This window comes from Hyposmocoma kahamanoa, unplaced genomic scaffold (genome assembly GCF_003589595.1).
Source record: "Hyposmocoma kahamanoa isolate Upper Pololo Valley unplaced genomic scaffold, ASM358959v1 99702, whole genome shotgun sequence".
Classification (NCBI taxonomy): Eukaryota; Metazoa; Arthropoda; class Insecta; order Lepidoptera; family Cosmopterigidae; genus Hyposmocoma; species Hyposmocoma kahamanoa.
Window position 1 is genome coordinate 3,311,504 of NW_020656001.1, and position 27,232 is coordinate 3,338,735.

Sequence of the window (27,232 nt, forward strand, 5' to 3'; positions counted from 1 at the left end):
ATATTTTATTTCATTTCAACCGTACAAAGCCCAAAGCATGTGATGCTACTTTCTGCTCACTGTGATTTTATCTCTGAATATAGCCGCCATTTTGCGGTAGGAGGAGCGCATCGCGTGAGCGGTTAGGTTTTCGCGATTGTTACACATGACAACTGGAAATGAAACTATTTTTCCGGATTTATATCGCGTTTATTTGTTTTTTCAAACCTGTACCTGTAAAGGGCACGAAATGTCGTTTTGTTTGTTGTCGTGTTGTTTTGTCGTTCTTTTACTGTCATATATATGTTTTGTTCATTCAGGTCAAAGGCAACTCGATGACAAGTTGAATCCAGTTCAAGTAGTAGAGCCTCCAAAACCAGATCTGCCGTATGCCGTCTGTTATCGTCGAAGATCATCGGGGTTAAGGTACTACTTTGATCCAGATGCGAAACCTGTGCCTCCAAAAAGAACCACATCTCTAAATCTTCCTTCTGAAAACGATATCGCCTCAAGGCCTTTGCCACCTTTGCCTCACGAAAAACGAAGAGCATCTCAGGAAACAGTAAGGGTGACTTTTGATGACTATTTCTGCGCAAGTGCTGGTGCGAGGTTTGAAGATCCCAGCAGCTCACACTACTCTGCAGGTAATTTTTTTATACTTCGTTGCAAAGACTAAGTTCTTCTAGACTAAGTTAACTTCAAATGTTATGTAAGTAAGTTCGGTATGTTGTTTACGTGATGAGCTTTGCAAAGAGATAAACTTAGCTAATAATAACTTGTTGTATTCAAAATTTTGGAGAAACGATTTACTAAGCTATCTACAAATCACATTAACTAGTTCGTTCATGGTCTCTTTGTTTTCAAATGTCACGTTAGTTTAATAGCTCAAACTGGGTAGATAGAGAGGATAGTGCTGGTGTCTCTACACCAGTCAATCAGTTTAATTAGTTGTCTGTCTAGGTCCTATGACATGATGGTGATTGCCATATAAAAATAGGGAGTGAAGCGCATTGACAAGATGGACTTTTGTGTTTGAGATACTTGGATAGAAAATAATGGCGGGTTCTCTCTGTAAATTTGCCGCGCGACATTTTCAGTCTGTTTTAACCTAATTCATCTTTTGTGCTTTCGAACTAATTATTACGAAAAAGGGATTAACGTATTAAATGCAATAAACTAACATTAGTGTTCATCGCCGGCTTACTTAACGAATTGATGTCGAAGAGTGAATAGACCAATTGGTATCAAATCATTCCTGACACATTCCGAGTTTCCCCCGACGTCTCCCTTTACGGTTATACTCTGACACACATATATTATATCCGCTCACGCGATGCGCTCCTCCTACCGCAAAATGGCGGCTATTTAGTTTCGCAAATTAGAAAAGCATTCAGTTTAAATACAAGTTTTTATAAATAAAAATTATTATTCTGCATTGCTAAATAAATACCCTCCGTACTACCAACAAAAACATCTCAAATAAAATGCAGTGATACACCGCAAATCCTGCACTTAAAAAGCACTAATGTAATTTTTGGTGTACTTGGATAAATATGATAATATTCCGTTTGAGTGATTCTAACGTTTACCATGAAACTACTCCTTAAAGTATAGTTTATAAACATTTATATTCAGGGTAAACTTAAAAAACGCTACTTACGGTATGTTTTCAATAAATAAACACCGAAATCACCAGCTCAAACAATAACACACACGATTGTCGTGACGTATTTTTGAAGTTGTTTATTTTTTTTAATGACAGACTCAGGCATTAAAAACTTTATGGTTTGCTAGAGTAGTTACCGAAATAGCATTTAATCTTAGTTCTTTTACCTGTTATAACTTCGATATCCGATAACTCGGTATAAAATCATCACCGGCACCTCTAGGTGTGGTATGCGTCTACGGCTGCATGTATCGCGTCAGCGGATATACACAAGTATATATGATACTTTTTCTTGACAAGACATTCCTTTCAATCAATTTATTGAGATGGCAAAGGCTTTTACATACACTGGCCGTTGTAGTTCGAATAATTCATAAAGTACCCATTACTTTAGATTTCTTAACAAATTTAGAGTATTTAAAGCGTTGTAAGTAACTTGGGTGTCATATTTGATCCAGTACTTGTAGTTTAGGCCCCGCCACGACTTCATATGCAATAAAGCACATAGAGTGGAGTGTTATATATTTTATCCTCCATCTAAACCATCCGAAATTTAGGCATTCATTCATAAATAACTCTTTGGTTAGAAGTATCTTGGAATACTGCCCTATGTACAAAGTCTACATTCACAGAGTTGTTTCTGTTCAACGTCGATTCTTGAGATGACTAAATGCAAAATTCGGACTAATCGCAATTTTAAACGATTCTATCGTGCAAACGATAAGGTGGCTGCCGTGAACCGATAAATTATCGTCATGATTTAGTGGGAACAGCTAGACACGACAGTCGTTTAACGATAAAATAAAAAGTTACGACGACATATGGGAACGCGCTCTAACACTAAAACCATTCGAAATTCAGGCTCATTAATATCAGTATTATTGTTTAACTCCGTGGTTAGAAGTATTTTGGAATATTACGCTCCTATTTGGTGCCTTAAGTACAACGCGTACGTTGAAAGAATTGAGTATGTTCAACAATGATGTTATACTTGTAATGTTCAACGTCGAAGTCCAAATTCAGTAAGCTCTCTAATTACACTGATCGCTTACTATTACGCAAATTCAACATTTTATTTATTTATTTATTAAGGTTCATCAACTATTGTTACAACAAATACATTATGAGTGGTTTCTATTCTAGGGTTTATACTAATTGCACAATTTTTAACAGATGAACACCACGTGCAAGTAAATTAGTGAATTCAAAAAAGTAATCCGCGAAGTGCTACACTTGTATCTATGTATTTACTTAAATAGTAAACAATATTATTAAAAGAAAAAAAAAAGTTTTGAAAGTTTCTTTAGGTCACGATGATGTAATCGATCGACGGAATTTAACCAAAGAGTCGTGAAATATATCTAAATTATTGATATTAACGATAAAATGGTTATACAAGCTGCATAGACGAGGAACTGGCGAGTTGCGACCCGCTACTGTCCTGCGAATGGGCGTCGAAAAGAGAACTTTAATTCTATGACGGGGATATCTATGCGTCACTTTAAGTTTGAATTGGCTAAGGAGTGAAGAACAGGATCGTAGGCAAGTGTCACATCTTTGTACTTTGCATAATATTATATGTATGTTTTGTTCATACAGATCAAAGTCAACTCAATGAGAAGTTGAATCCAGTCGAAGTAGTAGAGTCTCCAAAACCAGAATTGAATACGGCAGCGTATTGTCGTCGAAGAACATCCGATTTAAGGTACCTTTATCAAGAAGGAACAAGTGAGGCAGTTGAGTCTCGGAGAAGAACCTCGTCTCGAAATCCTCCTTCTGGGTCCGATATCGCCTTAAGCCATTCGTTTTCGCCGCCCGTACCAAGAAGAGCATTTCAAGAAACAGCAAGAGTGTCTTTTGATGACAAGTTCTGGGAAAGTACAGGTGCGAGGCCTAAAGATCGTACTCCCTCATATAGCTATGCAGGTAATTGTTTTTTGGACTCCGTTGCAAGAACTTATTGCCGAGATTCAACCACTGTGATAATTAATTGTTTTTTATTACGATATTGTCATAAATAATTAATATTTAGAGGTATATATATATATATATACACATATTTATATATCACCATATAAATGTACTTACGAGTACATACGATACTTTTTTGCTCACAATATATTCAATTTAATCGATTTATTGACTTGGCACAAGTTTTAACTTGCTCTGCCCATTGTAGTTCTAATAATTCGTGAAGTATCCATTATTTTAGAGTTTTTTTTTAAACTTGGAGCAAAGCGTTGTAAGTGACTTGGGGATGTGTTTGATGCAGTGCTTTCATTTAGACCCCATCACGACTTCATATTATGCAATAGAGCAATAGATTGTTAACTTTTATTAGAGCGCTTTCCTATTATATCGTGACAATGGGAAGAGCCAGAACGACAGTCGTCCAACGATAAATAAAACGTCACGATAAAAATGTGACAACAAATAATCTCAAGTTTAAACGATTCTGTTGTGCAAACGATAAGGCGGCTGCCGTGAACCGATAAATTATGAACAGGATCTACTGAAAACAGCTAGACACAACAGTCGTTCAACTATAAATAAAAAGTTACGTCGACATAATGGAAACGCGCCCTAACACTAAAACCGTTCGAAATTCACGCTCATTAATATCAGTATTATTGTATAACTCCTTGGTTAGAAGTATCTAGGAATATTATGTTCCTATTTGGTGCCTTAAGTACAACGCCTGTATTGAAAGAATTGAGTATGTTCAACAACGATATTATACTTGTAATGGTCAACGTCGAAGTCTAAATTCGAACTACGGCGTAAGCTGTCCAATTGCACTGATCGTTTATGCAACTTCTACATGACCGTCTCGAGGATCGTAGGCAAGTGTCAGATCTATGCACTTTGCATAAACTTGTTAATTCTACCCTGAATTCTCAGCTGATCAAACATCTCTTTTGTAAGCACAGACATAATAGCTAAATAAACGCCGCAAGTCTACTTCGCGTGCCCAATTTCAGTTAGGCTCAACACACACTGGCGCAGAATCGATGCGTCACGTCGCGTTCTGTTTTTCAACTACAATGCCTGGCGACGCGCGACGACGCTCGCATTAGTGCGTCCGGATCACAGTGTGGTTGGCTTCTGACGCCTCACTGCGCTCAAGTAACGCGCGACTCCATATTTGCATAACATAAATTTGTACCTTAATAATGGGAAAATAGAGACGAATATGCTGTAGGCGAAAAACATGACGCGTCGCGACGCATCGACTCTGCGCCAGTGTGAGTTGAGCCTTATAGTGCTCTAAAACAAGTATGAGCAGAAAATAACGTCATTATTTTGATTAACGTGTTTCCTTTCCTCTTATAATAACATTGTCCTAATATGAATGTTTTGGTTATCAGATTTATAATGTTCCATTTGTAATAGTTTTAAGTATTATTTTGTAGTCTGTTATCTGTTGTTGTACAGGGTCATAAGCACGTCAAGCTTGACACTTAACGCCTTCATGGACTGTCCTGAAATAATACGTCACACCAAATGTCACTACTTTTCTTTGTGTCGTAGTGACCATATTGATTCAACATAATTATTACGCTTTATCACTGACGGCTGATCCCGTCGACATTCATACTTGGTACTTGGTGTAACGGGCTGGTGTCCGCAACACGACGTCAAGGCGCCTATTTTGCATGTGGTGGGTGCAGGGTCCTACTCGTGCCACCCAAGCTGCTCCAGGAATCTCAGCAGCCTCCTCGGTTTGCTGAATACTTCGGGGAGCGACCTTGGCACTCCAAGGTACTTTGCCCTGTAGTTGGCCACGCCGGAGCACTGTAGTAGGATGTGCGCAGCCGTTTCCTCCCCCTCCATTCACGCTCTGTATAGAGGGCTGTCTGTGATACCTACATTGAAAAGGTGTTCATTGTATGGACCATGACCCGTTAGGGCGGCAGTTAGAGTGCGAAGCTCTTGCCTTTTGAGTTTAATAAATATGCGAGATAGACTGGCATTGAGCATTGGGAGTGCTTCCCTCGCCTGTCTACAGACCGTAAGGGTCGTCCATGCATTATTATGTGACGATTTTGTACCTTTGTGTGTACTTGTTCTGAACCATTGGTAGGGGAGGGACACTGTGGGTTCTGGTCCTATAGCGTCCATCTCCGACCATTTTCTGGCTAGTTCCTCTGCCGCATCATTGCCACGTGAGCCGCTGTGTCCTTTAATCCACTGCAGGGCTACGTGGTTCTGCATACATACCTCCATGAGTGCTCGATGGCATTCATAAATGAGCCCTGAGTTTATGTAATAGCTATGTCGACATTCATAGCAGTTAACTAAGTTAACTGTTCTAGCAAATGTTTCTTGTGCATAAGTAAGTACGGCCATGACAGTGGTGCGGTGATTATATCCAGCAAAAAAATGTCTATACATTAAAATAGACTACAACGTAAAATAACGTAACCCTTGCAGTATAAGAACAAATAAAAGTTATGTACTAACAATTCCAAAAGAGACAATTACTAATTACATTATATTTAAGCAGCGATGAAAGTTATTTATTTACCATTTGAAAGTAGTAAGAGAGGTGATTTTGATTACTAGTAGCACACTGTATGTATTGTTTAGTTATTCATAAAATTTAAACGAAAATTAAGTAATTCATTTCACCTAGTTGGCAGAAAATACCTACCTAAGTAATTTGATTTTAAGTGTGAAAACACGTTTCATTATTACTTATTATAGAATAGGGTTTCTGCAGTACACATTATTAGTTTGTTGAGTTACTAAAAACCTATGCATTTAGAGAAAAAAATGAGGGATTTTTTACTGTCAGAAAGTTCCAGCGCGAAAACAAACTACACAATCACAAAAGACAGTCGCTGGCGACGCACTGACTTATGCTGTCTTACATCACCTCATACAAACACGTCGGTATTCACCATACTGTCTTGGTGTGCACATATTAAATATGTGTGTGTATCGAATGTATCTCAAATAAATCATTCAATTTTGTCAGTACATTGTTGATACTTCTCTATGGAGAAGCAGTAGGCGGCAGCTACGAAGAAAGTACTTAGAATACGCACGGGATACCTCGTATTGTCCATATTCGAATTTTTCATTTTACAGTTAATGCCGTTACTGTCCATGAAAAGGTTAAGACTTAAATCCAACTCTATGCCGCTTACGATAAGAACGGTCCAAAGTACAAAGTGTCAAGTTTGACGTGCTCTTGACCGTACCATATGAAATAAAATTAAAATAATAATAATGGATCAGTTAAGTACGAAGGTGTAGTGTTGCCAAAGTGCTGGATCGGCCTCAACAATAACGTGCATCTACGAAACATGTTATAATTATATTTCGTAATTGTTAAATGATGTGTGCTGTGTTGTTTCTTTATGGAATAAGTATATTTCTTTCTTTTGTCTTTCTTTCAACTTGTCAGGTTAAAAGTGCGCTTGTCTGTTGTATCTTGTCTGTTGTATGTTAATATTTTGAGTTATTTACGCTGTATTAGTTGTCATTAGCATTGGTATTAAAAAAATGCACTAACTTTAGAAAAGAAAAGGATATTTTAATCTTATTCCAATATTTTATTTAGATAGATAGATAGATAGATAGATAGATAGATAGATAATTCGTTTATTTGCCGAAACACAGTACATTACAAAACAAACTTACAACAAAGGTACAATAGTAGAATTAAAAAAAAATAATAATAATAAAAAAGAAAAACAAACTAGTCTATACATGATGTGGAAGTGTTATATTGTGTGGAGTGTAGATTTGCGTGTACTGCGTCAGCAAAAAGGACCCAACTCAGCATTATGTCGCAGCTCAGTAGAACTACGACGCTGCTGGTGATTCTGCTAGGTCCTAAATGAGCCGGTAAAAAAAGAAGAGAAGATTTATATTAACGAATTGAAACTGTGTCAGTGTGTATGAATATAATTATAATTATGATATTAACTGTAATATGAAATATAATATAATACAAAATAATATATGTATACGTATACACATGCACAACACACATACACATACAATACACATATAAAAAACAAATAAAAACAAACAAATAAAATTCTACCGTCATCCAAAAAATAACAAAACGGAACACTATCTAATGTGACAACTATATGCACTACCGCAGATGTATTCGCTAACTACGCTCGCCAATACTAGATACGGCCTACCATATTAATTTCATTTTTATAACTTTATTTAAAATAACATAACATATTTTATTTTTTATTTATTTATTTTATTTTATTTTATTTCATTTGAACTTATGGCGTCTGTTTCAAATACTCGCGAAATTATTTTATAGAATATATTTTTTTAATGAACATTTAAAAGAATAGATTGAGGTAAGATTTCTAATGGGGGGTGGTATGTCATTCCATATTTTGGTCGCATTGTATTTGAAACAACCACGGAAAGCTACCGTTTTATGGGTGGGAACAATGAGCAGCGGGACGCACGATCTAAACGGCATGACTTGTCTATTTGAACGCCATTTTAGTTTTTTTAAAGGTAAGATGGTACTTGGTTCTTTATGATTCCAAATAGCAGAGTCGCAGTGTATATAGTTTTTGACGTTCGCTCATGTTTAGAACTTTAAAAGATTGAAGATATGGCGCGACATGGGTACGTGGTGGTATTCTAAAACAGTATCTTGCACAGGCATTTTGCACACGCTGAATCAATTTTTGGGATTTTTTTGTAACGCAGGACCCATACACGGTGACGCAGTAATTTAGTTTAGATAGTACTAGTGCATCACAAAGCATTATCCTCAAATCCAAATTTATGAGATCTCGAATTCTGTATAATACTTTATTTGATTTCATTGTGTCCATAACGTTAGAACGGCTTTTTGATAACTTCGCCCCTAATCGTACAAAGCTCAAGGCATGCGATGCCTTCCCTTCTGTTCACTGTAGTTTGATCTTTGTCCCCCTTTAAAATAGTTTTAGTCCAAGCAGTAATACCAAACATATGTTTTGTTCATATAGGTCAAAGGCAAATCAATGAAAAGTTGTATCCAGTCGAAGTAGTAGAGTCTCCAAAACGAGAGCTGCCGTATTCCGCCTATTGTCGTCGAAGATCATCGGGTTTAAGGTACCTTCATCAAAAAGGGACAAGTCAGACTGCTGAGCCTCGGAAAAGAACCTCGTCTTTAAATCTTCCTTCTGGGTCCGATATCGCCCCAAGCTATTCGTCTCCGCCGCCCGTACCAAGAAGAGCATTTCAAGAAAAAGCAAAGGTGTCTTTTGATGACAAGTTCTGGGAAAGTACAGGTGCGAGGCCTAAAGATCACTGTAGCTCGTCAAAAAAAGGCAGACATCGAAAATCAACGACAACAACGGAGAACGCAGAACACTGCCATAGGTCCCTTCCAAAAGATGATGTTGAACAAGAGAAACTTAACAGGGATTCGGAACTTCTGCCACTTGTCGGTATTTTAAAACACCCAAGTACCAAATGGGAATCATCATCAGAACATGAAACTTTAAAAAACCAATGCACATCACAATTTAGCGATATTAGTGATAATCCTTCTTCTGTAGATAATTCAGAATTGGATAACACTAATACTTCGCTCATTATAGCAAAAGAGCGAAGTGCTAATGTTGAACATCATTATTTACATGAAGACCCAAGGTCTGCCCCACATGAAGATTACCGATACACGGACAAAAGTGCGTCCCCGCGTCGCCGTCAACTCCCTTCACTTGAACGACTAGACTCTCCGTTACCGTTAACAGAATCTCTCGAAGATATACATCTTTGGTCGGGGCGAAGATTCAGTGCCGAATATTATAACGAACGAGTACGTGCCTACAGACTAAGCCGCTCTCGTATTGCTGATACAATATCTTTCAAATCAAAAGAAAATTTGCACTCATTCGAAGGATTTTCTTCTTGTGAACGGTATTCAACACCATCAATATCACCAGAGTCCCCACTACTACCTAGTTTCTCAAGAGACTGGACAACCCTGTCTCCAGGATATTATTGCCGAAGAGAAGACTTCAATTTACCATGCCCGTCGACACCTTCGCAACGTTTTGATAGGCGATATTGGAGAACTTCTAGCGAGGAACGTCCTGTAACATCACCGACTTCTTCTGATCGGACTTTGTCTTCTGAATATTTATTTCGAAGGCTAAGTGAAGACCTAAGTTTAACAGGCTCGTCAACAGAACCTCAACATACTTACGCAAGAGATAGGAGAACGTACAGTGATATACAAGGGTACAGAGAACAACGTTCTGTAGTACCACTACCTACGCGCTATCGTGCCGTATCTTCGGATTATTTATTGAAGCGAAGATTAAGATCTGGGGTAAAATTTTACCACAATAATACCAGGATTTAAGAAAAAATAACATAGAGATGGGGAGGATGGAGCGCAGCGCTTTGGAGGAGCACGAGAGGAAAATTATCATCGAATTTTGCCACTTACTTGAAAAAAGTAAACAGTTATTTAATGGACTAAGGTGGGTTAAATTACAAGAATTGAAAATTTTAATTAACTATTTTGAAGATGTGTCACTTATGTACGTTGGATATTATTACAGAGAGCTTCCTCAATATGGTCACAAGCAATGGCACTCATATTTTGGGAGGACTTTTGATGTTTACACAAAGTTATGGAAGTTCCAACAGCAGCATAGGGCCATTTTAGATACCAAGTATGGATTGAAACGATGGCAAATTGGGGAAATAGCATCAAAAATTGGACAACTGTACTACCATTTCTAGTAAGTCGACATTGTATGTTTCGAAATATAAAAATAATGATGGGTGGCTTTATTTGGATTGCCTAATTTAGTATTCCTGCGCTTATTCATCTACATTGTCTTTCAGCCTCAGAACCAGTGAAACTGCTTATCTACACGAGGCCTACGCGTTTTATCATGCTATCAGAGGCAGGTGTTATTACACTCAAGCAAGCAAAGAAGACAAATGCGAATTAATGGTCAAGAAACTAAGATATTATGCAAGGTTTATAGTTGTATGCTTGCTTTTAAAGAAAATTAAAATAGTAAGGGATCTCATAAAAGAACTGGATAAACAAATAATAGAATATGGTAACACATATGATCCCGATGATCAGGTCGAATGGACAGTGGTAGTAGATGAAGTGAAAGCATTTTTACAAGCTGAGTCGGTAATAGCCGTGATACATTCAGATGGAGTACCAGCCATTGTGTTTAATAGGTACAATTATGACAAAGTTCGATAGAATGTTTAATTTGTATTTGTACTTTATACGTTTATGCATGGTAATTGTCTGTTGAATTCGTCAGGTTATCTCCTAACGCTTCTCCACCCATAGAACGCTCTCCACAAACGAGCCTAATCCTCCACGAGGCACTTATAATCGGTAGCAGCTCCCAACAAGTCAAATTCTCGGAATTAACCATGGATATGTTCCGAATGCTTCAAACACTAGAAAGGGAAATACCCATAGAAATGCAGCATGCGTACGAAGACTCTCCTCGGCAGAGATACCTATCGACTCCAAACAATCCCACCAATAAAGGTAAGCAAACACAGACAACTATATTTCAATCTTTTGTCATAGCGAATTGCAAATGCGAATTGTGTATGTAATTTTCATTATAAGACTGTAATATTTTAAAGACGTGAGCTGCCGTGCGAACATTTTGTATTTTGGAAAAAAACTTTTTTTGGATCGAAAAAAAGTTTCATGTCCAATGTGTAGCAATCGCGAACACCAATTTTCTTAAGTAAAACTATAACACTTAAATACTGACTTTGGAAATTGACCTTGGAACGAAAACCGCACTCCATATGGATATGTCATTGTTTCAGGGTACCTCGAAAATGGCCATAGGTGTGAGAATCCACACAAATATCTCCTATTTAAACCTTCGCCTAGTCAACTGTTAGTATACTTAGCTAGTGGTTGTAATGAGTTACCACATACAGGTGCATTACTTCTTTACATCTCAGCCGATGGACAAAGTTTACAACCTTCAAGAAATCCTGAAGACGGTAAGCGGCTTGAGAAACGGCTACCTTGTATAATGGAAGCGCATTTTTCTTATTTATTAAATTGTCTCCCAAGACTTCAGAGTTGCAATTTTATCAGTGTTTCGTCTGATTGAGAACGTGTGATTGATTGATGATTCTCTAAATTTTTACCTTATTATTGATACAAAAATCAGAAACAGTATTGTCATCAATATCGAGTTCCATTAGTAGACTTTTCTTCATGTTGTTGGATCATTGATCAAAAACAATTCTCGTAACAATGTAGTGGATTATTTTCTCAAAAAACTCATGAATAGCATGGTAGTAAAGCTTTATGATATTTAATAAATAAATGTTATATTTTCTTTTCAACCCGGTGCTTGATGAATGTAATTGAGGCAGTACTTTTTTTCAGTGGGTTACGATGCTGGTGGTCTCATAACCACTTCTAAGACTGACATATATAAAGAATGCAATAAGGAGAAGTCTAAGTATAGAGAGCTGCAATGTCTGTATCCTGGTGATTTAGTTCCTTTCACAAGAAGGCCTTTGTTCATGATAATTGACTCCGACAATTCATTTATATTCCAAAATATGCCTAGACATTTTAGCCAACCCTTGGTCATACTCATGTCACCGATGGAATTGCCTTCTCCATTCCAAGGTAAGCGTGAATTTGTGACAACGTAGTCTTTGACTCCGGAGGACAGGGGCTAAAACTAGAAACTTAAAATTTACTTCAAGTTATTTGGTTCATATTTGTTTAGTAGCAATTGTGTTATTAACTACGTTGATTATGTAAATAATGCCTTTCTGATCCTTCAATCCGAGTGAATTATTCCAATACGCTGTATAGGAGACTGTGCTATCCTGTGCATTATGTCACCGACAATTGTGTGGCACATTAAAGCTGAGTTTTCACTGTACTAGTACTCTCGGGTGACTGCCCGGGCGCTATTTTTACTAAGTTACTCGGATCTTTTCATGAAAACAAAATGGCGCCAACTAAGAAAAGTAGAACGATCGTGATACTATGTGGTTTTAAACGTGTTTTTATCTTCCTCTTCTACTTCACGAATAAAATTATTAGAAGAACCCAATTGGTCACATGTTAAAATACATTTTTTGGTCCAATCTCTCTTGCTTTTTTTTCCCCTTATGACTTTGTACTTCAGCCATTACCATATCTGCAGCAACTCTTATATCTCGCAGCAGCATATCAGCCGTCGTCATCTTGATTGTGAAAAGAGACAAATGCTACTTGCTGATAAACTCGTAACGTATAAGTAAACCAAAATCGAAGTTTAACACGTATAAGCGCATTCGGTTCGAGAAAACTCGTATAGTGAAAACACAGCTTAAAGAATTTTTGTTTCAGACCGACGACCACAGGGCAGTCTTTTCACATTGTTCCTTCACGCACCTTTGACAGCATTTTGCTACATTAGCGATGTTCACACTCTATCTGTATCACTATGGGACAGAGCTGCAATGTATATCGACGCATTTATGAACGAAGCTGCCCAGCTCTTCCCAAGAAGTAGAGTGGGTAAGTGACATATGGTCTTACTGCCATTATTTGTAATCTAATACTATCGTGTCTTTATATATATGTGCCGCACTGTGAATGTATTTTAATACATAAAGAAACAACTAATGATTAGGTGATTGAAGTCATAGGAAGTTGACTTTTTTTTTAATTTGTTTTGTGTTGCCGTAGCTGTGCGCATCATATTATGACAATTATTAATATGCGAATATGTACTAGTGATGCAACAGACCTCTGCTTCTGCTGCGGTGGTTCCGTACATTTTTTCACATCTGATTCCGTTTCTGCTTCCGCAACTTTTACAACGGAACTTTTATCGTTGGGGACGGATTGGGCGCTAGCGCGATTTACTTTTTATGTTAAGCGTATTTATAAAACTAAAAACAAGCCCTATCTGAAACAATTTCGTAAAGATTTTATATTGTTTACACTTACGCTTCCGTTTCCGTTTCCGCTTCCGCTAAGATTTACTTTTAACATCTGTTTTCATTACGACACTTCCGTTGCATCACTAATATACTCGTATAATTCGTTTAGCGAAACTTTTTGGTAAGCCTTATAACAAGCAGAATCGTCGCTTCTGCAATAACACAAGTCGTGCATTATCCCTATGTCATTATAATCGTCAAAAATGTTACGATGTAATCACTTCCTATCACAAAAACGTAGATAGATTTTGTCAGGCCATTTTAAGTTATAAACTTATTATAATGTATACTTAACTTCGAAGGCATCATTATTATTCAATCTTTAGTATCATAGCATTTATAAGTCTGATTGCATCCAAAAATCGTAATTAAGTCTTTACTAGACGCAACATTCTATTAAAGTTTTTAAAGTATTAAGTTTCCAATATCAGCGAAGCAACAAAAAATATGCTGTTACTGTATGTACATACAATGCGTTCTATTGGCTTCTGGCCTAATCAGTACTAGAAGCATTAAGAGGAAGAGTACAGTCGCGTACATCTGTTGATCGGAATTAAATGAGGTGTGATTGTTCAGGTGAAAAAAAACTTTAAAATATGTCTCAGTTGGAGGTCAGCAGTTGAATGAATAATGGATCGATAATAATTCAAATGAAACAAGTTCATCTGCTTATAGCATAAGCGTAACCAACAGTTCAGTCGATAGTCGACTGAATATTTATCGATTAAAATCACTAGCTGCTTGCATGCGGGCAACACTTTTGCGTAATGAAATGTCATGTTTGTACTCCGTCCAACCCATGGACTTACAAATAAATGGACGACGGGTCTAATACAAAAACCACGAAAAAAATGTCCCAAGTCAACCTATTCGAAATTTAAATTGTTATGTCATCGCAGTATCGCGCTGTCCGTAGAACAAATGAAGACTAAAGCGGAGTGTCGCGCTCTGTATACGATTTTAGCGCCTTACAAGTGCGGACACTTTTTAGCGCGGACCCGACGTCCATATAATTGTAAGTCAATGGTCCAACCATTAATTTAACTTTTGACAGCTCGAATTCTAATCAATTAGTGATGGCCTAATGCGTTTCCGATTCGATATTTTAATAACAAACGATTTTATTTACGATGAAGTTTATTTCGTGAATGTGAGCGGGTTCAAAAAAGAAGATATTGTCTGATAGCGATCTTGATATTGCATTTCACAATTTGTGTACTGAAGAATTAATGTTAATGAGGATTGAAGTGATGATTCCCGTTCATATGGAGAAGAACCCTACGATTCAGTACAATAAACATTAAATTATTATGATTATTTGTAATTTAAATAGTTTCATCACAATTTATTAGACAGGTACCGTTATTTATCAACTTGAGTAATCTTCGTTAACTAATCTGTTGGCTCGATAAATATCGGAGCTAAAGAGCACGGCGCTTCACTAGAATTTAAAAATAAAAGTGTCCAGGAAGCATTGCATTTTTTGTCTATGTTTGTATATCAATAATTACGGTACTTCAGAGGCATGCATATATCAAAAGTTAAATAAATAGTTGGGCGGAGTATACTTGTAGCTATCGGTTCAATAATTTGGATTATATATTTCATAGAATTACGCGACTTAAATGAATAATAACTAAATAATTAATTTTTCTGAGTGCAATCAGACCTAGTGGCAGAAAAAATATTTCAGTGTGGCACATTTTACTTTGTAACTTAGAAGAATAGTGACTCATGTCAAAATAGATCATTGCTACGTATTACCTACAAGACTTCGAAGTTTTCATGGTTATTACGATTTATCCGCTCACGCGATTCGCTCCTCCTACCGCAAAATGGTGACTATTTGGTTTCGCAAATTAGAAAAGCATTCAGTTTAAATTCAAGTTTTTACTCCGTACCTCCGTGCTACCAACAAAAACATCTCAAATAAAATGCAGTAATACACCGCAAATCCTGCACTTAAAAAGCACTAATGACATTTTTGGTGTACTTGGATAAATATGATAATATTCCGTTTGAGTGGTTCTAACGTTCACCATGAAATTACTCCTTAAAGTATAGTTTATAAACATTTATATTCAGGGTAAACTTAAAAAACGCTACTTATGGTATGTTTTCAATAAATAAACACCGAAACCACCAGCCCAAACAATAACACACACGATTGTCGTGACGTATTTTTGAAGTTGTAAATTTTTTTTAAATGACAAACCCAGGCATTAAAAACTTTATGGTTTGCTAGGGTAGTTACCGAAATAGAAATTAATATTAGTTCTTTTACCTGTTATAACTTCGATATCCGATAAATCGGTATAAAATCATCACCGGCACCTCTAGGTGTGGTATGCGTCTACGGCTGCATGTATCGCGTGAGCGGTTAGGGGTTTTTATTTTTACTTATTGGGAGAGTGGAATAGTAATGGAGAGCCAATTATAGGGACATATATATCATATATATCACCGATAATCGAGTATATAACCAGAAATAGAGACGAAATGTCATTTAATTTGTTTGAAAACTATTCTGCCATATCATTACGGTGATTGTTGCGCTCCGATTGGCTAGCGCGAATTTGAAACAATTGACGGGTGTCGTCAACTGTTTCACTTCAAATCGACCAGTTAACTTGAGCTTTGCTATAATGGACGAAAATTGCAAAATTACATATTTAATTACCGATGAAATGTGATTGCGTTTGTTTTGTAATTAGATATTCTGCGGTTTTTCACCACACCACCGAATGGAACAGCGCGCCATTGTTAGAGATATTATCTTTATGACAATAAATACATAATATTTTTGGAATATACGGAGACGTACACACAGGCCAGTTGTACTATTTCAGCTTTCAAATTTGTAATTTCAGTGCAAACGAGAGTTGATATTTATAAGTGATGTATCACTTATGGCCTTTGTTTCGTCTCTATTTCTGGTTATTCGATGTCACCGACAGGCACACATTAAGGCAATGATATAAGTAGTAACTATACTATATAGGTAATGACATTTTCGCAACACTTAGTAATTACCTACTTTGTACATAAGACACGCCCCAGTATTAATAAACCGTCTTTGTAATGTTTTTGAGATAAGGAGCTACTCTAGAAAGAGTATTGAGAGATGCCGCAACAGGAGTAACGAATATGAAAAACATAGATAATAGGAAATGAAACTATTTTTCCGGATTTAAATCGCGTACATTTGTTTTTTCAAACAAACGTTCGTAGTATTTCCTCTAATGAAAAATCCCAAACAGACATAACACTTCAGTACTAATTAATATGTTTTAGTTTATTATAATTTCTATTAACAATTAATAATAAATTGAACTTAACAAAAATTCATTCAACAAAATAATTTGTAAAACTTAATATAGCGTAAATTGGTATGTTTTCTTTGTAAAATTAAAAATAAGGTATTTAATTAATAACTTTTGTAAGTATAGTGAAAAAATAGGGTGGTTTGCATCAATATTAGACATAACTGGTTGAAGACTGTACCACCTCAGTCAACCGTGACCATGGGACCTGTAAAGGGCCCGAAACGTCGGTTTGTTTGAAAAAACAAATATACGCGATTTAAATCCGGAAAAATAGTTTCATTTCCTATGTGTAACAATCGCGAAAACCTAAGAACTCGAAACATAGATAATATTTATTTGTTATGCATTTAACGTGAGTGCTCGTATTGAAATCTGGGCAAGCGAAGGAAGCTAAGATTGCACCACGAACGACGCGAGTGGTTCAAAAGTAGATTCCAGAGCGTAGCGCTGGTTTCAAGACACGGGACGCAAAACAACTTTGCCGCCGAGGGAAACACACAACTTTTCACCTCACTATAGCGAGGAAAATGGTAGATGAAAGAAAAACAGTTGAACGTCACTTTTTTAATTAAAAGAAAAAGGTTATCTTCGGATGCGTTCTGAATTCACATCTCATCAATTTTTGTTCTTGCTTGTACTTTTATTTTGTGTGATTAAGTGATTATTGAAATTATTTTAGTTTTTCGACGAATTAAAAAAAAATAAACATTGTCAGTTTAATGTCAATCATAATAAGAATAAAACTAAACACTAATAAGTAATATACGACAAAACGCGTAGTTGAACGTGTCATTATCTTTTTTTTTCATCGAAAGGAAAAGTTTGGTGCACCACACCACAGTCCATCGTCAAGTTAGAATTTCAAAAACCTTTTCTTTTTCTTTTCTGATGAGAAAAAAAGCCTTTCCGAGCTAGTGAGGTGACAAATATATTAAGATTTAGAATAATACACGTTGACTGTGCGAATGAACTAGGATATTCAAAGAATGGCGAACGGCATCGCGAATCACAAGAACGCTCAAGGAAATATATAAGAAATATTATTAGGTATAAGTGTGTGTTAACGGCAATGTGTATAATTTAGGGATTGTATAGAGTACCTATTAAATGAGAGACAAAAAATAGTAGTCATTTTTGTTTGCATTTTTGAGATGATGCGACCCTGTCTTGTCTGTTTAAGTTAGGCTAGAATATGAAAAAGCTACCAGAACCAAAATTGTTTGCGTTTCCAAATTGAGTCGATAATTGAGTATAATGGTTTTTATTTAAAGTTGAATATTCAGCGTTGTTCATTAAAAAAAAATTACATAATATTGGCGCTTGGTACTGATGAAGTTGAGTTTAAATTTTTAATATCATTTGTATTTTAATTACCAATTCTTATAATTACCTAGTTATTCTTACCAAGTTAACTATTGTGACACTTGGACGTGCATGAAATATTCTTCCTACCACACAAATATATTTTATAGAATATTTAGTGTATGACAGAGTTTATTTCATACATTGTTTGACTATTTTAGGCATTGTACAGAATACCGGATTACATACATTGCCGATAACATACACATAGTATAGTGTTGTACATATAGTGCCATCAAATTAGTACAACTATTTTTTTCTTTCGAAGATATGACGTACATGTCGTTTATCGGTGACGATTTTCTCCGAGCTCTGGTGCTGCGGTTCGTGTTCTGTGAGGTAACCTTACGTCTGCACCGCGCGTTTCGTGCGCGCACGCATCTGACGCGAAGCTCTCCGCCTTTACCAGATGACTTACTCGATCACCCGAGCTTAATACAAATTGTTATGGATTTGGCGAGTCATTTGCAGGTAATATTATTTATAGGAAATACACTCACGGGCAATAAATTCTAGTCAACTACAAATTCAGATTTTGGGGCACACCGGTGCAGACGAACGTGTCTCTGCAGCTCGTAACCCCAGCGAGTCCCATACCCAAGTGCGGCTCCACCAAGGACGCCCATGAAAGCATATCACTACGTAACACTATCACCAATACATTCAATGACACTAAATACAATTTATATTATGAATTCGTTGCCCATGAGTATTGTGTGACATTTTTTGTACAAAATTTACGTTTAGGTTGTTTCTTCTATGCCATAATCTTCGAGGTGCGTATGTTACTACGTGTATTACCACCTCATAGCGAGTGTCCAAATGAAGCTGTCGCTACGGTTTGGACAAGCCCTACGTCCAGATGAAGAACTGAACCAGAATAGTGATTACCATTGCGGAGAGCAAGTAAGAGAGACGTTCGATGTCCTAGGCCAGTATCGACATAACGCTGGGCATAACCGTGTAATAAGACAACACATTCGCATAATAATGAAATGCGCTTAAGACGGCCAGCGTCATATAACGCGAAAGCGTTACGAGATTATGCGAAAGTGTACACGACACAACGCTGCTACGTTTGTCTATACAAACTTAGTTACCATACTGCCTTCGGAGCGAAAAAGTGCACAACTAACATTTTTATCAAAATTTAGTTATATACATATTCGGAATCAGGAAAAAAAGACCAATCTACTTTTTTTGTAGAAAAACATGTCAGTAATTGCTGAATATACTGCAAGGGCCAGGGGCACAAATGAATTATAATTTATTATAAAAAGGCATATTTGACATTTATTCTGTTAAAAAATCTAACATCAAAGAATTTTACTTAGTAATGTGTACATAACCTATACTTCAATTACAATACAATAACACAAAAATGGCACAATAGAATACAAATGGGCCTTTTAGTTCTATTTACGAGTTAAGTTTTAAAACTCACATTAAATTATTTATGCCGTTCATATGCAGTAATAATGTTTTTGTAATTTTTTCTACTGATTTAAGTGAGATAAATAAGGTGTTTAAAATACAATAAAGGTTTCTGTATATAACATTTATGATAAACTATTTAATATCAAACGCATATTTCAACTATTGTTTTTGTCAGAAAAACCTAATAAATATTTAAACACGTTTACCTCCAAATTTAGAATGTACTACTTATGCCTTTCTTTCTTCCGGAGGCAGCATGCTTAGTTTTATTATAGGTACTGTGGCATAACGAAGAACCTGTAGACTTCTCAAGTGTTCTGAGTCGTTACTTCAATGATAGCGGCTGGTAAGTAGAACCGTAAGCTCATACAAGTTTTTTCCACAGGTCCGAAGTCATTTCCAAGAGGCCAATGCTGCTGGGCCGCCTCCTCAAAAGGATCAATGATATACCCGAACCCCGGGTGCAGTCAGTTTCGTCTACCCCGTGGCCCATAATAATTAAAGTCCCCAAAGTGTTACGTAACGTCCTCCAAAATAAGTGCTCGATAAAGATAATTGTTGAAGTGAATTAGTCAAGTGTCAAACATTGAAAAAAAAAAATTAAATATAAGTCCAAAAAGCAAGAACTCAACGGACTCCTAAAATTAAAATTAAAATTTCAATCGTGATATTTTATATAAGTATTTAATGTAAAATAACAAAAGAATTTCTCTCAAATATAATGTTGTGAATATTTAAAAGTTAACTCTAAACAAACCTTGTTCGAACAATACGCGAATAAATACAAGGCTATAACTTAACTGAGTAGTGTACAAATGTAAAAATAAAAATAACTTACAAAAAACTTTATTCAAATACAATTCAAAACGTTCTAAAATTATAAATAATGCTACATATGCATAGATATAAAACCAATACGAAGTCAACGAAGAACTTCGGAACTCAAAATATGACAATTTGTGAATGTGGAACTAAAACATTTGAAACAAAAATTAACTGTCGAAAATTTGAAATGTTTAATGTGCGCAATACACGATGCGCGATGCAAATCACCGGCCAGCTAATTGTAAAAAACAATAGACAATACAATGTTGTGCTTAATAGTGATATTATCGACTTTAAAAGTGAAACATAGGGAGTATTCTTGTAAAGAGATATGAAAAAATTAATTGTACACTATTTCGAAAATGGATAATTCTCATGATACTTGTGTCCTGAATTTGGCTATTGTATGCGGGCTGTTATAAACTGAGGATTTGTATTTTTCATCAATAACATTATGGAATCTAAACTAAGTAAATGATTAATATTACTTGAGGCGGTTTGATTTTTGTGGTGTGTTGCTCCTAGCACAAATGTATCGTTCGTTCTTTAGTTTTTAAAGGTTCTTGGGGTCTTTGACACCGGGTCATCTGTACCATTTTCTAATTTATTTTTAGGCCATAGTATAAGCGGAATTGAAAAGTATTCACATAATAAGCACTTCAAAAACAGTTTTGTATTGTACTAAGATTTGTACATCGACTTCTTGAGTTTTCGCGATTGTTACACAAAGGAAATGAAGCTGTTTTTCGGCGCAATTCTAAATCGTGAATGATCGTTTTTGTTTTTTCAAACAAAACAACGTTTCGTTCCTTTTACTGTTCTCGAGTCGAAGGGCGCTTTCCGAGCTATTCGGAACGTTCGAGTTAAACATTCAATTCGGATTCGGATACGATACGGTTATCTAACAGCGTTTACGGAGTTAGTCGGTGAAATAGATTAGAAGAAAAAGGAAAATTCTTTTATATATGAACAGCAAACAGCCATCAACTTGCACACTGCCTACTGTTACAAAAGACACAATTAACAAATGTTTGAAACACCTAGTGAACATATATGACATATCAGTAAATGTACTTATAATTGCCTGGCCACAACTCGTCAATGAGATGTTCTGCACGGGAGTGTATCCTAACGTGCGTGTATGTCCTGTGTGCAAGGGCAAAGGTGAGATGAGCAGAGTTGATAATTATAGATCTATAACTATTGTACCAAATATTTCAAAAATAATTGAGTCGATTATTTCCTCTCACCTAGTGTCACATTTAGAATACAATGATCTTGTGGCAAACAACCAATATGCCTATTGTAATTCGGTAATTCTACCAACTAAGTCTACCACACCGGCTGCACAGAGGGTGGTAGACTCAATAATTACGGGGTTGGATGGTAAGAGCAATGTAGCTGGAATGTTGTGTGACGTGTCAAAAGCGTTTGACGTAATCAGTCACGAATTACTCTTGGAGAAACTATGTCACTATAGTATGCGCAGCAAAACATACGATCTTCTGAAATAATTTATAGCACGCAGAATTCAGACAGTTGGAGTAATATTAGGTAGGAAAAAACTACTCATTAGTGGACGTGACGCGAACCTTGGAATTCCTCAAGGATCTTTACTAGGAAATAACCTCTTCCTGACATTTATTAAGAGCTCTCATGCCAAAAAAGTTTTGACGTTGGCTCCGCCCAAATTTGTGAAACAAATATATGCCTGAAGTTCGTGTGACATGCGACAGGAGATGTTGAATTTGCGCATTAAAAGTACCAAATTCGTTTTAGCGGAATAACTCTAAAACTAAAGGGATTTAAAAAAATCCGTAGTGACAGTTGTCGATCATGCATAAATATTACATCCGTATATTCTTATACGGACATGGTCTTGTAATATATGTTGTAATTTATAGATTATTTTATTTTATATTATTATATTACTTAATATGTTCCTACATTATTTCACGTAACTACATTAACTATGTTAAGATTACGTAGTACAAAACTTTTACTGTATGTTTGTGCTTTTTTTAAAAGTAACATTTGTTACAATTTGTAACGATTCTTGTAATACAATATATTGTATACAATAATGTAAAGTTTACAGTTTACTTTAAAGGCCTAAAATATAGAAATGCAATAGTCTTGCATTAAAATAAATTAATATAATTTAACAATATTCAGACTTTATTTCAAATAACAAGAGATTTCCGTATTACGTTCTTGCTTTGTAAACAATAGGACGTTCGGTCACTTTCATACGATAACTCTGAATAACGTTTGTAGCCTTTTCGAATACGACAGTTTGACGTTCGATTCGGGTGTTGTGAATCAAAATGAAAAGTAATAATCGTACGATATCAAATCGAATCTGTCGACAACGGAGATATCGTAAGGGTAGAAACGACCCCCAGGTCACGCGTAAAGGAACCGAAACTTGTATTTAAGTCTGATTTAGACTCGAAAAAATGGCTTCATTTCCTACCGTTCAAAATTCGAAAAGAACTACGACACATATGTTACCAGTCACAAGATCACCATCACTGCAGCACATTAATGTAAATGAAATAATTAATTACATATATAGATATATATAAATCCGTTTCCATATAAATGGCGGAGCGTCCCCCGAGAGATACGCGGAGAGAAACACTCTCCAGCATTAACTCATTCAATCGGGGATTATGTAACAACCGGTTGTAGTTTGATAGATTTTCGCTCAACATTATCAAATTGTCCAGTCGGTGACGAAATAATAATGTTAGTATAATATAAATTCGTTTATTCACAGTTGGAAAGAATAAAAGACAGACTTTCTTTTAATATTAAATAAGTGCGCATTTGACCTCCGTCTTAACTTATAGAAAGTGACGATGAGGCCGACGATGTAGCATGCACACCGAAATAATGCCTATTCACAATCGACTTGAAAAAGTCCAAGTTATACCGTTCTCGGAATAAATCCGCAAGTAGGGAATTCCACTCTCTAGCCGCTCGCCATATAAATGTGAAAAGCGAAATGCTTCATGTGAATCCTGGGAATATCCACAACATAAGGGTCGAATCCCTGCCCACGTCTATTCCCCCGATGATGGAAAGGGGAAGACGGAATCAAATCGTGCAATTCCATCGCACACTCTTCGTGATATATCCTGTACAATACCGACAAGCAGGCAACTTGGAATGCTTATCAATTGAATACAAGATCACATTAAAATGGATTTTAATATTACGCTGCGAAAATTGTTTACTTCTTCTGTTAACGCAAAATAACTCGTATTGTTGATATGTGGAAAACATTTGACCATCGATTTAGTTCTTTGTTTCATACGGCAACTCTGTCAACGATTATTATGTCAAAAGACTGTTGTTACACTCATCACTACGACGCCTCCATATGATCCCACAAAGAATGGCTCGATACCTCAGTGCTTAACGCCTGCGCAATAGTGTTGATAATAAGTGCTACTAATTATAAATATCTTTTTTTAAATGCAAAGATATATTTAAGATATAATTACTCTTATAGAGGTTAATATTGTAACTGATATTTGCGGTTTTATACATACAAGGTATCGATTGTTATTTTCTTCAATTTCACCACAACACTTTATATTCGAGTCCAAAATTAATAATAACTATTTGAAAATATTATCGTAATCCCTTATTCTTTGCGTATTTCTTTCTCTCTATTAAAAATTGGGAGTTGTATACTTGTAGACCTTATGTAACACGTATTGGCATTCCTAATCATATTTTTCACCAGTAGGTGTCTGCCTACCCCGATGGGAAAGGATATGAAGTGTTGTATGTGTGTATGAAACTGTACATTTTTCAAATTGCGTACATTTTTCTTCTAATCGTTAATAACAATGTGGCAGGCAACTGCACCAGTTCTGCAGGTTTTAACCTAGAAAATCCCACTATTATGACTCACCATCTTGAACTCATTTAATACGTCCTACTGCTGGGCACAAATGTCCTCGCCTTGCAAGCCCAAAGCAGGTTAAGGGCTGTGAACCTTCTTCCACGTGCAGGTTTTATCACAGGAAAACCTATGGAAAATTACAGATTTTTTGCAGCAGTAGAGCTCGTCCACGGAAGTATTGCCACCTTACGTATTTCTGCTGCCAAGCGGCAATGTGAACATTACTGTTATCCGGTTTTGAAGGGCAAGAGTGCTGGTGACATAGCAGGCACATGGGACTTGTTAACTTATGTCTCAGGGTGACAGATGCAGTGGAAATGCACTTCAGACCTTTGCGATTTAAAGCTCTGAGTGCAACAAAAAATTGCACATAAACTCCGAAAAGCTTGTGCCAGCCCAAACATCGTATTTTTATACCAAGTCATGAGACGAATATGCGCCTATCCATAGCAGTTTAGAGCTTAGTTAGTAGAATTTAGAGCTTTAAAACCAGAGATCTGATCTTGATAAGTCTCATGGGCCTGTTTCACAAGCACCCTTCTTGGCGGCAAATATACATATGTAGGTAAGATGGCAGTACTTCCCTAGACGAACCCTTTCATAAGGAACTCTACTGCGATAGGCTACTACAGTCTTTGAATACAGTATTATGAGTATCGGAGCAATAACCAGAACCATTTCAGATAAATTGTTTTCTCAAAATACTTCCTTCCTTACCTAACCGCTAGTTATATACAATAAAATTGTTATTCTGTTAACCAAAACAGTGTATTTCACATTATAACTATACCTAATGACTATACTGTAGTACCATTTATTGCTAAGGAAAATGCTCATTATGAATTAAAAAAATTATTAAATTGTTATATAACTGTTATAAATAATTATTTTATAAAAATATGTAATTGTAAATTGAAATGTACATACGGGGTTATTTTTTAAAACATTAACAACCTCACAGGACTATATTACTAACACACCATAAACAACAAATTTTGTTCCATAGTTTTTAAATTTATCAGACTTTACTTTCATACAAAATTAAACACATTTAAATTGATCGCTCTAAACAGTATTAACTCTGCGCAGGACGGGGGTGGGAGTTGTCGGGAGGGCGCTTGCGTTTGAACTAGGGTTGTTGCGAATATCAGCATCCATATCCGCGGATAATCTGCGTAAATTAAAATATCCGCAACAGCATCAGATGCTGATATTCATTGCGGACGTTCGAGTCGTGACATGACCTGAATAGGCACGCTAGAATAATTTACAAACCTTTCAGAAACTGACTGAAAGCCGAAAAAGCAGTTCAGCAGTCGTTTTTTAAATATAACTTTGATAAAATTCCACAACGATTAAGCTAGGCAGACAGACAAATCATTGCCTCCATGAAGATTGATTCTTTTTTTTAGTAAATATCACAAAATCATTGAAATAATATTTTATTACAATACAAAAGAAAATAGGAAGCTTTTTCGTGTAGATAGACTCAGTAATTTTTTTTTTAAATATATAAATTCAGGAAGCTGATGTCTAAATGACCTACATCAGCAACAGCCCTGATTTGAATTTACTACTAAATACAGATCTAGAAAGTGTCAGATAGTACAACAAAAACTTAAAAATTTTTGCTAAAATTACTATGTTTTGTTACAAGTCACGGAACAAAAATTGTTGTTTATGATGTTAGTTATATACTCCTGCGAGGTGGTTAGTTTTTTTTTACAAATAACCCTTTATATAAAAAGAAGATAAAGTTAAACTGTATATTTAATAGTTTGTAGGCTTTAATAAGTAAATAAAACGAGATACAATTAGATCTAATAATGCTGCGGAATGAATTTCCCTTTAAAATCTAAGTTACAACTCTATAATGCTGATGTGCTTTCATCGTGCTTGATGCGTCATGCATCAGTGCGTCCGCAGAGAATGCTATTAAATTAACAATCATATTATAAAACAAAGTTTAATCCTTGAATATAGAGGGGTAATTGTAAAATATTAACAACCTTGCAGGACTTTTTTAAATAGAAAACCACCGCGACACTCAGACATGTTAACTAAAATAACGGAACGTGATGCTATCAGGATTGGTCGTCATTCGAATTTCAATAGTGATATTGAATGGTCGGTACCCGCCGGCTGGAAAACAATGTTAGGTACGTCAGTGGTTAGTGCAGACGAGACTTTAGAATTTGACGTTGTTAGTGTAGTGTGCAATCCTGCGTATGACCTTAATAAAAATGAAACAAACGAGGTTAGTTCCTCGCCGATGCCTCCTGCGCCCGCAGCTGTACTGAGTCATCGGGCTGCCAGGGTTTTGGCGCGCAGTTTCCGTCGAGTCACCGCCGCGGAATCTCATGATTAAGGACCACGAATTGGCTCGAAACACGTCGAGCAAAAATTCGACATAGAATACGAGCGTTATCCGTTATTTTAGTAGAGTAGCAGGACTTGTAATTAACATCTTAAACAACAACTTTTGTTGAATTACTTTATAATTCATCACATTTTGCTTTCATACAAAATAAAATTATTTCAATAGTCCTCTCTAAACGGTGGATAACTCTGTGCGGAAGCAAAAAAAAGATAATTAAAAGTTTATTTTTGGTAAATATATATTATGTTTTGTAAAAAGTCTTGGAACAAAAGTTATAGTTTATGGTATTAATATAGTGTCGCGACGTGGTTTGTATTTTACGAATAACGAAGATGAAATTCGCTGTTACAATTCAGAAAATTATCTTTTCCAACATTGGTCCT

The 27,232-nt window shown here is 36.0% G+C and overlaps 2 protein-coding genes across 2 annotated transcripts; both read left to right on the forward strand.

The window, feature by feature from the left end:
• Positions 1-228: 228 nt before the first annotated feature.
• LOC113239203 lies at positions 229-10,032 on the forward strand. The gene is made up of 3 exons (XM_026476095.1): positions 229-623; positions 3,245-3,571; positions 8,632-10,032. The coding sequence occupies exons 1-3, from the start codon at positions 230-232 to the stop codon at positions 9,996-9,998; spliced, it is 2,088 nt and encodes a 695-aa protein (XP_026331880.1). The 5' UTR covers position 229; the 3' UTR covers positions 9,999-10,032.
• On the forward strand, positions 10,016-20,248 carry LOC113239204 (protein SCAI). Its single transcript, XM_026476096.1, has 9 exons — positions 10,016-10,119; positions 10,201-10,383; positions 10,490-10,843; positions 10,933-11,168; positions 11,462-11,644; positions 12,039-12,287; positions 13,002-13,172; positions 18,557-18,759; positions 20,111-20,248. Exons 1-9 carry the CDS (start codon positions 10,016-10,018, stop codon positions 20,168-20,170), a joined length of 1,743 nt encoding a protein of 580 aa, XP_026331881.1. The 3' UTR covers positions 20,171-20,248.
• The last annotated feature ends 6,984 nt before the right edge of the window (positions 20,249-27,232 follow it).